Raw genomic sequence first — 13,953 nt, 5'->3', positions numbered from 1 at the left:
CAACCACACTTGCAGTCCAGACGATAGATAACATGAGTGGAGTTACAATTAGCAAAATGTTTGCACTGGAAGGATCTTGTACCTGTAGCATTCATGAACGTAGTGGACTTGTTAATGTGAGGACAGTGTCTACAGCCTCCGCACTGAAAGGTGCCTGTAGGTTTCACAAGGAAAGTTTTGGGTTTGGAAGCAGGGATGTAGTTTTTGACCAGCTTATCCTTGAGAGTGGGGGCCTTTTTCACAGCAAATTGAGGGGGTTCAGAGAAGACAGGGGCCAGAGTAGTGTCGCTCAATAAGATGTCCCAGTTATTTTTAATGATTTGTTTGATTTTATTGGTTTGGTTGGTGTATTGTAGAGTGCAAAAAATTCTGTTACTCACAGGTCTTCTGGGTTTGGATTTGAAAAGGTTTGTTCGTTCAGTTGATCTTGTTTTTGACAGTGCACAATTTAGAGTTCTGTCCTTGTAGCCCCTTTGTTTGAAGCGCTCATACATTTCAGTTGACTGGGTCTCAAAGTCAGTGTCTGAGTCGCATATATGTCGAAGTCTCTGGAATTGGCCGTAAGGAATGTTCGAAATTAAACTGGTTGGGTGGAAACTGTCCGCTCTGAGAATGGTGTTCCTGTCGGTGGGCTTCCTGTAAATGGTGGTGTGAAGGGTCCCGTCTGTGTCCACATAGATTTTCAGGTCAAGAAAGTTGATAGAAGTTGTACTGAAGTCCAGGCTTAGTTTTATGTTGTGGTTTATGCTGTTCAGGTACAAGTGGAAATCCCCTCAGCTGTTGGACAGAGCCAGAGAAAACAAAGAAAAGGTCGTCAATATAGCGCCCACAGTATTGTATATAATGTGTATAGGGGTTACTAGAACTCAGAACGTACCGTTCCTCCCATAGTCCCAGGTAGAGGCCTGCGTAGTTTGGAGCGTATGCAGCACCCATTGCCATTCCCATGACCTGCCTGTACATTTTGTCCTGAAATAGGAAAAAGTTGTTGTTCAGAGTCCAGCGTGTCAGGTCAACAATAAGATCAGTAGGGGGGCTCTTATCAATTCTTTTCTGGAGGTAATGTTGGAGAGCAAACAGTCCTTCTGAGTGATCTATATTTGTATAGAGTGCTTCCACATCCATAGTCACCAATATGTAGTTAGGGTTGTAATTAGAACTTATTTCTTCCAACTTTTTCAAGACATGTGTCGTGTCCTGGAGATATGCTGGCAATGCTTGTGTAAGTGGCTTTATGTGGAAGTCTATGTACTTGGATGTAGGTTCAGTGATTGTTTCAATTCCACTGATAATGGGCCTGCCAGGTGGAGAAAGAGGGTCCTTATGTATTTTAGGCAGTAGGTAAAATGCACCTGTTTTAGGGTCTGAGGGTAAAAGGAATTTGTGCTCATTGGTGTTAATCCAGTTCTGTTCCAATGCCCGATCCAAAATGTTTTTTAAATCGTGTCTAACCTGTGACATGGGGTTAGTAGTGAGGGGAATGTAGTAACTAGTGTTAGTCAGTTGTCTGAGAGCCTCACGAGTGTAAGCCTCCTTCCCCCACACTACAGTAGCCCCCCCTTTGTCCGCTTGTCTAATGACAATATTCTCATTGTTTTGGAGCCACTTCAGTGCCTCACATTCCCCACGGGAAAGATTGGGACGTATGTTAGGTTTAGCGTCCAGTAGTTTTTCCACATCGTGATCAACCTTTTTTACAAACGCATTCAAACATGCATTGTTACTGCGGGGGAAAAACTTGGATATGGGTTTGAAAGTGGGTTGAGGTACCTGGGTGTTTGGAGAATCCATCCTCGGTGCCGCCGCTGCAGTAGGCTGATAGTGGTACCATGCCTTCAGGTGTAGGTTGCGGTAGAACCGGTAAAGGTCCACTTTCATTTGGAACGAGTTGGCTTGGTGGGTGGGGGCGTATGATAGACCTTTGGCAAGTAGACTGGTGCATTCAGAAGAGAGTTCGGTGTCAGACAGGTTGATCACGGTTTCCTCGTTTTTGTTTGGCGTGGGAGAGCCTCTCGAGGTTGTGGGACCCACCGTTTTCTTCCTCGTCCTGCCCCTTCGGGTCTTCCTCTTTGCTCGGTAGTCTCCGCTCGAGTCTCTAAAAAAGTGCCCCGAGTTTGAGTGGGTTCATCCTCATCACTTGTTGCACTGCTAGGCAAGTTGAACGACACTGAGCGTGTCCGTCTAGGAGGGCGAGTGTATCTTTGCCACGAGTAGACTTGGCCGTTAGTGTAATCCTGTAGGTCCCTTTTGAACTTGCTGATCTTAATCTTCGTAACATTTTGTGATAGTTCGTTGATTTGCTCGCGGAGGTGGTTCTCCAAGGTTGCAGTATCTTCCCCATTGGTAGCACAGTTGCTAAAAACAATAGTCTTGGCTTCCTCAATTTGATGACGTACTTCCTCCCGCTGCAGTTTTGCCTCTTTAATTAATAAAAGCATCAAATCAAGGGAGCATTTGTTAAGGATACGTTCCCATTCGTTTCTGAATGTGGGATTTTCCTTACCAAAAGAGGGGAATTTATTTATGCGTAAGCCCCTCGGAATCATGTTTTTTCTCCAATAGTCCGACAGTGTGATGGCATGTAATTCCAGTCTTTTTTCTTTTTCAAGTAATTTACGTAAATCATTCTGAGAGGCAGTATTCGTGGTCTGTTGGTCATCTTTGTCAAAAAGAGAGTCTTTCAATATGATGTCCTGTCCTTCTTCATCCGTAAAAAACAAGGTGTTCAGAGACGTCTGTGACATCTTGAGTAGTACTTGATCCCCAACTACGTCTTCAGTAAAATAGACGGAGCAACTCACCGCGGCAGACGCCGACTTCAACAATGTAGAGAGAGAAAGAGAATAAGTTGCGTCTGTGGGGCAATAAAAATCTTCAGGTGCTCATCGGTATCCAAAGTAGCATACTTGAGGTAAAAAGAGAAGGGGTCCGAGGCACTCTGAAGTCCTTAAAAGTCCTTTATTAAATCATGGACATCCAAACAAGCCGACGCGTTTCGGTCGCGTGCGACCTTCTTCAGGGCTAATTAAAAGTAAGGCATACAGGTGTGTTTTTTTAAAGTCACAGAGACATGTAAATCACATGACAGAAACTACACTATTTGACATACAATAACACAAAATGACACAATGAAGTACAACTAGAGAACTACACTCACTAAGACCCCAAGATACTTGAACTCCTCCACTTGGGGAAGGATCTCATTCCCGACCCGGAGAGAGCATTCCACCCTTTTCCGGCCGAAGACCATGGTCTCAGACTTGGAGGCGCTGATGGTCATCCCCGCCGCTTCACACTCGGCTGCGAACTGCTCCAGTGAGAGCTGGAGGTCATGGCCTGACGACGCCAACAGAACCACATCGTCCGCAAAAAGCAGAGACCCGATTCTGAGGTCGCCAAACCGGACCCCCTCAACGCCCTGGCTGCGCCTAGAAATTCTGTCCATAAAAATTATGAACAGAATCGGTGACAAAGGGCAGCCCTGACGGAGTCCAACCCTCACAGGAAACATGTCCGACTTACTGCCGGCAATGCGGACCAAACTCTGACACCGGTCATACAGAGACCGGACAGCCCATATCAAGGAGTCCGGCACTCCATACTCCCGGAGCACCCCCCTAGGGACACAGTCGAACGCCTTCTCCAAGTCCACAAAACACATGTAGACCGATTGGGCGAACTCCCATGCTCCCTCCAGGATCCTGCGGAGGGTATAGAGCTGGTCCACTGTTCCACGGCCAGGACGAAAACCACACTGCACCTCCTGAATCCGAGATTCGACTATCCGGCGGATCCTCCTCTCCAGTACCCCCGAAAAGACCTTACCAGGGAGGCTGAGGAGTGTGATCCCCCTATAGTTGGAACACACCCTCCGGTCCCCCTTTTTAAAGAGGGGGACCACCACCCCGATCTGCCAGTCCAGAGGCACTGCCCCCAATGTCCACGCGATGCTGCAGAGGCGTGTCAACCAAGACAGCCCTACAACATCCAGAGCTTTGAGGAACTCAGGACGGACCTCATCCACCCCCGGGGCCTTGCCACCGAGGAGTTTTTTGACCACCTCGGCAACCTCAGCCCCAGAAATGGGAGGCCCCACGTCCGAGCTCCCCAACTCTGCTTTCTCATCGGAAGGCGTGTCGGTAGGATTGAGGAGGCCCTCGAAGTATTCCCCCCACCGTCTCACGACGTCCCTAGTAGAAGTCAGCAGAGCCCTGCCCTCACCATACACGGTGTTGACGGTGCAACGCTTCCCCCCTCTGAGCCGCCGGATGGTGGACCAGAATCTCCTCGAGGCCGTCCGGAAGTCGTTCTCCATGGCCTCCCCGAACTCCTCCCAAGCCCGAGTTTTTGCCTCAGCAACCGCCGAGGCTGCGTTCCGCTTGGCCTGTCGGTACCCATCAGCTGCTTCCAGAGTCCCACTGGCCAAAAAGGCCCGATAGGACTCTTTCTTCAGCTTGACGGCCTCCCTCACCACTGGGGTCCACCAGCGGGTTCGGGAATTGCCGCCACGACAGGCACCGACCACCTTACGGCCACAGCTTCGGTCGGCCGCCTCAACAATGGAGGCACGGAACATGGCCCATTCGGGCTCAATGTCCCCCACCTCCCCCGGGACATGGTTGAAGCTCTGCCGGAGGTGGGAGTTGAAACTCCTCCTTACAGGGGATTCCGCCAGCCGTTCCCAACAGACCCTCACAATACGTTTGGGCCTGCCAGGTCTGACCGGCTTCCTCCCCCACCAGCGGAGCCAACTCACCACCAGGTGGTGATCAGTTGACAGCTCCGCCCCTCTCTTCACCCGAGTGTCCAGGACATGCGGCCGCAAGTCCGACGATACGACTACAAAGTCAATCATCGAGCTGCGGCCTAGGGTGTCCTGGTGCCAAGTGCACATATGGACACCCTTATGCCTGAACATGGTGTTCGTTATGGACAGTCCGTGACGAGCACAGAAGTCCAACAACAAAACACCCCTCTGATTCAGATCGGGGGGGCCGTTCCTCCCAATCACGCCCCTCCAGGTCTCACTGTCATTGCCCACGTGAGCATTGAAGTCCCCCAGCAGGACGAGGGAGTCTCCCGAAGGAGCACTCTCCAGTGCCTCCTCCAGGGACTCCAAAAAGGGTGGGTACTCTGAACTGCCGTTCGGTGCATAAGCACAAACAACAGTCAGGACCCGTCCCCCCACCCTAAGGCGGAGGGAGGCTACCCTCTCGTCTACCGGGGTAAACCCCAATGTACAGGCGCACAGCCGGGGGGCAATAAGTATGCCCACACCTGCTCTACGCCTCTCACCGCGGGCAACTCCAGAGTGGAAGAGAGTCCAACCCCTCTCGAGGAGGCTGGTTCCGGAGCCCAAGCCATGCGTCGAGGTGAGTCCGACTATATCTAGCCGGAACCGCTCAGCCTCGCGCATCAGCTCAGGCTCTCTCCCCAGCAGAGAGGTGACGTTCCACGTCCCAAGAGCCAGCTTCAGTAGCCGAGGATCAGACCGCCAAGGTCCCTGCCTTCGGCTGCCGCCCAGCTCACACTGCACCCGACCCCCATGGCCCCTCCCACAGGTGGTGAGCCTGTCGGAAGGGGGACCCGTGTCGTTCCTTCGGGCTGTGCCTGACCGAGCCCCACGGGCACAGACTCGGCCACCAGGCGCTCGCCGGCGGGCCCCACCCCTGGGCCTGGCTCCAGGGGGAGGCCCCGGTGACCCACGTCCGGGCAAGGGAACACGGTGTCCATTTTCTTTCATCATAGGGGTTTTTGTGAGCTGTTCTTTGTCTGGTCCCTCATCTAGGATCTGTTTGCCATGGGTGACCCTACCAGGGGCTTAAAGCCCCAGACAACATAGCTCCCAGACTCATTGGGGCACGCAAACCCCCCCACCACGGTAAGGTGACAGCTCAAATTGTAAAATCGCTCACTTTCAACAATTGACAAGTATTGGTTTATAAGATTGATAAAAAATCATGGTATTCCATTTTCTTTTTTTTACCTTTTACACAACTTCCGATAATTAAAAACACACCGCACAAGGGCTATGCGGGAATAGTAATAAACTCCTGAATCTCTGGCACAGAAGTTCATTTTTAACAGAGCCACCTGATGGCAGTAAAGAAAGGCTTTTCAATTCTCACACATTCACAAAGCCCCAATGTGTGCTGAAACGCAAAGTTAAACAATTGATACAGTTTCTGTACACAAAACATGCTGAATGTGTGTAAATCAGCTTACTTTTCCTTGTCATAATCATGACTAACAGGCCTGATAATGCATAAGATGGGGGAAGTGAACCAAAGAGGGAAAGTTGGAGGATAATGTGGACAGTGTCAGAGTCCTGCAGATTTAATAGAAATCAAATAAAAGTCACTACTGTGTCAGCTGTTCAGTAATTGAATCATTTAAGGAAGCAGAAAATTCCAAATCACAGAAGTTATGCTTGTACCTTACTGTCCTCTGAAGTTGCACTCTTGACAACTGTATCGAAATTACTCTGCTTTATTTACATGGGCTGTAATTTGGAGCAATGCAGCCATGTTGGTTTTTCTATTACAGAAAACTGAAGATGAAAATGAGAACTTGATCATCACAAGTTGGTCTAAAGAGTAAAGCTCAACTGTGATAAAAACTTCTGCAAAGGCAGAGGTGTGAATTCAAAATGTAAACTCACTTTACAACACACATACACACATACGTTCCCCAAGAAAAACCTGTTCTACGTGAATACTTGGGTTACACTCTATCCTTCACACCAACATGTTGTGGGAAATTAACAGGAAAGGACTGTGATTTGGTTTTAAAAAAAAATCTACTTCCTATCAATAGGAATCGCAAAAATTCTTGACCAGCTATATAAGGAAATTACTGCTGTTACTAATGATCTTTTCGATGTCTCTGTTCTGCTCCAGTTAGCCAAGAAACTAGGAGAACACGGAAACCACAAACCAAATCTCTAACACCGAATAGGCTGTGGGAGATTCAGCCATCCATGTTATCAACATCTCACCTTATCTTGAAACTATTATAAGTTGAAACAACCTGCTCAAGTCATACATGTCACATAGTTTGTAATGTTTTTGGGACCCGAGACAAAATGACATAATTGTTGTTTGATTTACGGGCCATATCCTTAAGTCCGATCGTTTCATATGAAGGTATCTAATATTGTATGTCTACACCGCGATTACGCAGTGATATTTCAGAGAAGGCACTGAAACTGTTCTTAGACCAACCCATCAAGCATAGAAACTGCCGATTGTTTGAGGCTGAGCAGTCACTTCTGTGGCAGGAAGCCCGTTTCTATTGTAACAAAAACCTGCACCCACGCGGCCCTTTCATGGACCAGTTTGACACCCCTGCTGTAAGTGTTTCGGCTCTGGGAGCTCATTCTGCCTTTTGTGAGATTTCTGTAGATGTCTTTTCAGGCAATTTAAAGGGCCAGCCTACTAATATCTTTAATCCACATATTTTCTGTTTTTGCCTTTTGATCAAAACTCCTAGCTTTGTTGAGTTTGTCTGAATTTAACCATTCCTTGCCGTTTCCCACACACCTGTGCTGAGTTAGCCAATTACCACACCTGCCCATTGTTGGTCATCAGCGCCTTCTGTTTAAATCCTCCCTGGTATCCTGGGTTCAGTATCAGAGGGTCATTGCATTCCCATGTTAGTTTGGCTCATATTTAGTGTACTGCGTGTTTAATTTCTGCGTTTGGCTGCATTTTAAGTTTTGACAGTTTTTTGCCCATCATCCTGCTTGACGCCTGTCTAGTTCTCCATTTGGGTTCTCAATTTTCACTATATCCTTTAACACTGTTTTTATCTAATAAGTTACAAATTCTTGTCTTTGTCTGTTTGTTTTTCCTATGTACTGTCTTGGCTCTTGTCTGTAAGCATAATCTCTTTATGCTCACATGGGGGCTTGTGTTACTTTTAAATGTGCTCAATTAAATAAATATCCATTTGAAAACTGTGGACAGCTTTTTTGGTATTTTAGGTGAATTGATTCTTAATCTCATCTTCAAAAACTGATGGAAAATCACTGCCCTTAGCGTTTACTTGAAATTAGGAATAAAAACATTCACAGCATGACCAGTGATACTCAAACATTTTGTTTCCTGTTTATCAAGTACGACGTTGACTTTCGTTTCTATTAACTAAGAATTACTCTGGTATCTGGTCATACCACTTAGTTATGAAGATGTGGGAAGCTACATTTAACACAACACAATCACCACAGTCGGCCCTTATTACAGCCTGTGTTTGGAGCTCAGTCACAGTGCATCTGAAGGAACTCCCCTCAACCAATAGGCACAAGGCATGCATGACTCACTTCCTGGTGCTTACTCCCTTATTTGGCAGGGAGAGGTTGTCCTTACTTGACAAGGGTTTAAAAAAGTGGAAAGGAAAGCCAGACAGCTGCAGTAGACGGAGGGAAACCAGCAGTTTTATCTCCGGTGAGTAAACATTGTTTGCCTCTGTGGTTTATAGGGATGGGAATTGATAAGATTTTTACGATTCCAATTCCATTTTCGATTCTGCTTAACAATTCGGTTCTTTATCGGTTCCCTTATCGATTCTCATTTGGAGAAAAAGGACAACAAACCGGTCGATTAGCATCAACTTTGTTTAGTTTAGAAGTAACACGAGTCATGACCTTACAAACCCAACAACGGTGAGGTCCACATTGGTCTATCCTGGCCTGGGTAATTTAACTCTTCCCTGCTCTGGTGAAAGGAGAAGCTGGAGGTAGAGGTGAACTGGGGGTAGCACCACCAGCCTCTGGCTCTGAGCCAGTCAGGCTCTGCCTCTCATGATTTCATCTAAATGTAATGCCTGAGAAGGCATTCATTTAACCTTAAAGCCTGATTCTTACTCGGCGCAAACGCGCAACTGTTCTGGCTCGAGAACCATTAATGACGTCATCGAAAGCGCCAGCCCCTTCACAGTTCCTTCAGCTCATAAGCGCAGTTTGCGCCAAGTATGCGTCACATTTGCAGTTCTCTCCAGACCAGCGAGCGTCACTGTTGAGGAAACAAGCTGAAAAGCATACGAAGAAAGCATACACAATGCCACCTGTGGTGTCACGTCAGCAGAGGCTGGCACATCTGATGAGGAATGAATTTACTCTGGGTGTAGAACTGTATATGTATCTCAGAGCTAAGCGGCTGCGGCAAAAACAGAAGAGAAGGTGGAATGTTCGTCCTTTGCAACAAGACGAACTTTGTCAAACGTTGTCCCAGTGTAACTTCATAGACGTGTCGTACAGATGTTTGTAGAGGCGCACCCTCTCGGTCACCGCGGTCTCTGCAGTGTTCATTTTTTCTTTTTCTTGGTCAGCTGTTTCCGGTTGAGCGCGCGCGAAGTCAGAAAAAAAGTTGTGTGCGCGCCCTTGCGCCGCGCGAGGATTTTCTAGCTTGCGACGGGGGGCGTGGCGGAATTTTGGGACACGTGACCGTTTGCGCCATTTGCGACCAGCTAGTATGAGCGAGGTTGCGCCGAGTATGAATCAGCCTTAACCGTTACAAACAGCAAGTTTTACAATGAGGCAAATGGCGCTAACATGATAGGCAGTGTTTGTTAGTTAGTTAGTTACCTGCAGTGTTAGCCGAGGACATGCTAACGTTGCTAACGTTGCTGGGTTCAGATTCACCGACGTTAGTCCGGAGCAGATCCAAAACGCGACATTCATTCATAGTTATTGCATGTTGGTAGTATTTCCTCCCTTTGGTGAAATATTCACTTTGCAAGTTGCCCTGTTGTCGTCTTTTTTAGGGATGTGTAACCAAACTTTCGAGCGTTTGTACCGCTTGGGCGCCATGTTTACTGTTGACTGCTGGCTGCACTGGACTCGCCACGCAACGTTGTGTGGTGACGTCATTCACACCCACTGGAATCAAAATTGCCAAACGATTCCAAGGATTGAAACACTGGGAACCGGTTCTCAACAAGAACTCAACAGGGCTCAACATTGTGAGGGATGATTAATGCCACCACTATGAGAGAGATGCACTAAAGTTTGATTTAGTCTCAGAAATTAATATATGATTGCTTTGTACATCATAAATAAAAAGAAAATAGACAAAAATATTACTTGTTTGGATTGCTCAATAATAATAAAAACTGGTTGATTAGTCAGTAGGACGTCTACAAATGATTAAAGGCCAACTCTTTTTAACACTCTGGGGTCTAAAGCCCACCGGTGGGCATTTTTGACACATCTCCAAAAACACATCTGTAACTCTGTGAGTTTTTGTCATTAAAACATATAAGTGACACCATTAAAAACCTTGAAACTTCTAGTTTTCAAATATATATATTTTAAAATAAATTATATAGCTGGCCCTTTTTAAAGAGAGTGAACAGAAATCTTTGAATTTTCTGTAGTCTCAGACTGTAGCAGCTTCCTAGGCCACACCTATCGCTATTCACATGTAAAGGACCAGGTGATTGAGTGGCTATTCACAGGTAAGAACACACCCCATTCAGCCAGCATGTGGGGGAAGGCAGCAATGTCCTGCCAGTGACAGACAATTATCACATGGAGAGTGACAGGGGGGTGGGGGGAATCAGGGGTGTTACACACCCATTTAATTAGTATTCAACTAACAGAGACACTGTCTGGAGTTACAATTACTTTTTTACAGTTTGTGTGAAAACAAAAAAAACATTTCTGACTGCACTTTTTACTTTTATGCAGCCAACACTTTTGTTTACAAGGTTCAACCTTCAAAAGTCTTGGCTAGATATATTTATAGTGTGTTTTCTTGCACTGTTTGAAGACCTCTAAAACTTGTTTTTTTGTACAGTTGTGTTTCCCCTCAATTTAAATAAAACTTGTTTGTATTACATTCACTTCACTCTCATATTGTTTTTTGTTAGGCTTTTCCGAATACAACCATATATGTCACTTTTGCATAGATGTTTACAGTTAGTTGAAATACTTGAAAATGTCAAGGTGGTGACAACTGCCTCAAAGTCTCTGAAAAGGCCTTAGACCCCAGAGGGTTAAGGAAGAACATTTTTTAAGTCAAAATGTCAACATTATGTTGGGAATGTCTTTTGGCTGTTGGAAACAAACAAACATGAAACTAAATCAACGTGTGTCTTTCCTCCAATTCAATATTTTATCGACCTTATTAATTAACTAAATGAAAAAAATATACAACATGTTTATCAAAGAGTTGTTGCTTGCATCCCTTTCTGTTGAAGGCCCGTGTGTCTGTAGATAAGATCTGCCTTGATAGCAAATTGTTAAGCTTGATATCGATGATGAAGGAATATTTGAGGCTTCCTGCTTGAACAATGAAGGTACCGAGCAGAGGATGGATTCAGCTGTAGTGTATATTTTAAATTTTAAATTGTCTCTACAGCCTCCAGGCTAACTTCGTGTGGATCTCAACATAATAGAGGAAAAGCAGCAGTGATGGCTGATGTGGCACAAATGAAGGAAACAGCAGCCGAAGTGTTGCGCTGCTTGGAGAAGGTGTTCTCCTTCGCCTCCTCCTCCATCGACCCTATTTTCGGTGTTGTCTCCTCCCTGGTCGGTGTGGCTCGCAAGGGTCTGGTGGAGGAGGAGGGGCACCCTTTGGATGAGGACTTCCAGGAAATCAGCACTGAACTGGAAAGCATCTCCAAAAAAAACCAACAATGCCTGACGAGCATTCTCAATAACGAGGTGAACGAAACTTTGTGCAAGTATGAGGAGTACATCAAGCACCAGTACAAAGCCTTCAACGACATGGTGGCACAGGTGGAGAAAGATCCAGGCAAATCCCAGCACTGCATGGAGAAATTTGTGAAGATTTATGCGAAAGACAAGTCTGACATGAGCCTGGACGTGTACTATCGCGGTGTGATGGGTACAGACACGGTGTTCGGAAGACCTCTGCTCAAGGTGTACCTGGACGACTGCAATGGCGATCGTGAAATCATGGAGCATCGCTGCTCTCACATCGAACACCTGTTCCACATGGGCCTCATCGCCCTTATTGGCTACACAGCTGTTACAAAGGATGACGTAGACAAGGAGCTGAAGGAGTGGGCCCTGAAGATGAAAGACATCCAGGACAAGATGCAGGAGGTGCTCAGTCAATGCAAAGACAAATCATCCTGAACATGGACCAGCAAAGAGAGGACATGCTCTGGGTTTGAAGCTAACAACCCAGAGTAGAGTCTGTAATTTCAGCTGTGGACAAAAGGAAAAAGACCAACTATGTAATCATCAAAAATAAATATAAATCCAAAGCAATGTTACGTGTGTGCACTTGAGCTGCAGCTATTATTCATTTTGTTGTGATTTAGTTATTGTTTTGACTTTGTATGATATTTTCAAAGTGACCACTATGGCTTACTGATGTCACACATCAATAAATGCTGAAGTTTTATAGGATCTCTTCAATAAAACAAATAAATTATCAGGCGGTTAAGTTGTATATTTGTGAATTTTGTTTTACCAACACACATCTGCAACACAGTGAAACTTTTAGGATTCATCATGTCTTAACAAAAAGTTGATGTGCAAGATCTGTAACATACGAAGATAAAGTAGTTGAGCTCACTAACACTGTTACTTATCAGCTAAGAAATTAATTTCTGGAGCATTTGTGGCTCATACTCTTGAAAGCATTTAACATAGTAACATTTGGCTCATTACGGCAAGGATCTTAGCTCAACTTGTACCAATTCTTAAGATCCACACAGCACATAAGAAGTCTCTCTTCTACAAAAATGTCTCATCTGGTTAAAAATAGCTCATGATTTGGTAGCCACAGCTTCATGTGACAAAAGAAGAAGGAGCTGTTATGCTGGGAACCACTTTTAAAAAAGCTGCTATTGCCTGATCCTAACTTTGCTTAAAACTAACACAACAGAGAGTATCCAATGGAATAGTGTTATAATGAAAGAGATTGATTAGCGCTGAAATCTCAATTGTAATATATAAAAGAATCATTGTGAATCACAGAATAATCTGGGAAGTCATCTGGGCACCAATTAGAATGGGGCAGGTGCTTCGAAAGTAAATCTTTAGTAGGTGATTGGATGATGCATCTGTCTATCAAATGCATTAGTGAACTTCAAGCTTTGGGCCTTAAACAGATAGCAAGGAGCCAGGCAAGAGGGACTATTTTGAGATCCTGATCTTGTAAATTTCACAAGAATCCAGCTGCATTGCAACGCCAGTTCCAGCTTTTCAGAATATGCCATGTATCAGAAAAACACAAACTTTGAGGTTGAAGTAAACGTGGGAAATTATAATGGGCATCTTGTGTTGTAAACTAAAGGCATAATTAACTGGTGTAGAAAATAATCATAAATTCGAGCAACAATGTTGATACAGAACACAGTATACTTTGACATTTCATGAGGCATGATAATTCAGTCTTGCTAAACTGGCCTAAAAGATTGACATGCTCTTCTGGTTTCTGGCTCTGCACTCTCCATGTTCTCATCATACCTGACAGATCGCTTCTACCAGGTCACATTGAGAGGGTCTGTGTCGAAGCCACGTAGGCTCACCACCGGGGTTCCCCAAGGTTCGGTCCTGGGTCCTCTTCTTTTCTCCCTCTACACATCATCCCTTGGTTCTGTCATCCACTTCCATAACTTTTCCTACCACTGCTATGCAGACGACACCCAGCTGATTCTGTCTTTTCCCCCTTCTGACACCCAAGTGGAACCACGCATTGCTGCGTGCCTGGCAGACATCTCAGGGTGGATGTCGATGCACCACCTTAAGCTCAACCTGGACAAGACTGAGCTGGTGTTTCTCCCGGGGAAGGGCTGCCCATTCAGAGACCTGGCCATCACCATGGATGACTCTGTGGTGACATCAACCCGGACCGCGAGGAATCTGGGTGTGACCCTGGACGACGAACTGTCGTTCTCGCCAAACATCGCATCAGTGACCCGTTCCTGCCGATTCCTCCTCTACAACATCCGGAGGATTCGCCCCTTCCTCACCGA

General features: G+C 45.9%; 1 protein-coding gene across 1 annotated transcript; it reads left to right on the top strand.

Moving 5' to 3' along the window:
* The first annotated feature begins 8,406 nt into the window (after window positions 1-8,406).
* Window positions 8,407-12,406, top strand: LOC142367789 (protein rapunzel-like). The gene is made up of 2 exons (XM_075449807.1): window positions 8,407-8,444; window positions 11,361-12,406. Exon 2 carries the CDS (start codon window positions 11,414-11,416, stop codon window positions 12,101-12,103), a length of 690 nt encoding a protein of 229 aa, XP_075305922.1. The 5' UTR covers window positions 8,407-8,444; window positions 11,361-11,413; the 3' UTR covers window positions 12,104-12,406.
* The last annotated feature ends 1,547 nt before the right edge of the window (window positions 12,407-13,953 follow it).

The sequence above is a fragment of the Odontesthes bonariensis genome, chromosome 18 (genome assembly GCF_027942865.1).
Source record: "Odontesthes bonariensis isolate fOdoBon6 chromosome 18, fOdoBon6.hap1, whole genome shotgun sequence".
Classification (NCBI taxonomy): domain Eukaryota; kingdom Metazoa; phylum Chordata; class Actinopteri; order Atheriniformes; family Atherinopsidae; genus Odontesthes; species Odontesthes bonariensis.
Note: the sequence above shows the minus strand (reverse complement) of the source record. Positions and strands in the feature narration are given on the sequence as shown.

Excerpts from the sequence above, each read along its gene's own strand:
- LOC142367789 (XM_075449807.1), top strand. The coding sequence starts at position 11,414 with ATGGCTGATGTGGCACAAATGAAGGAAACAGCAGCCGAAGTGTTGCGC.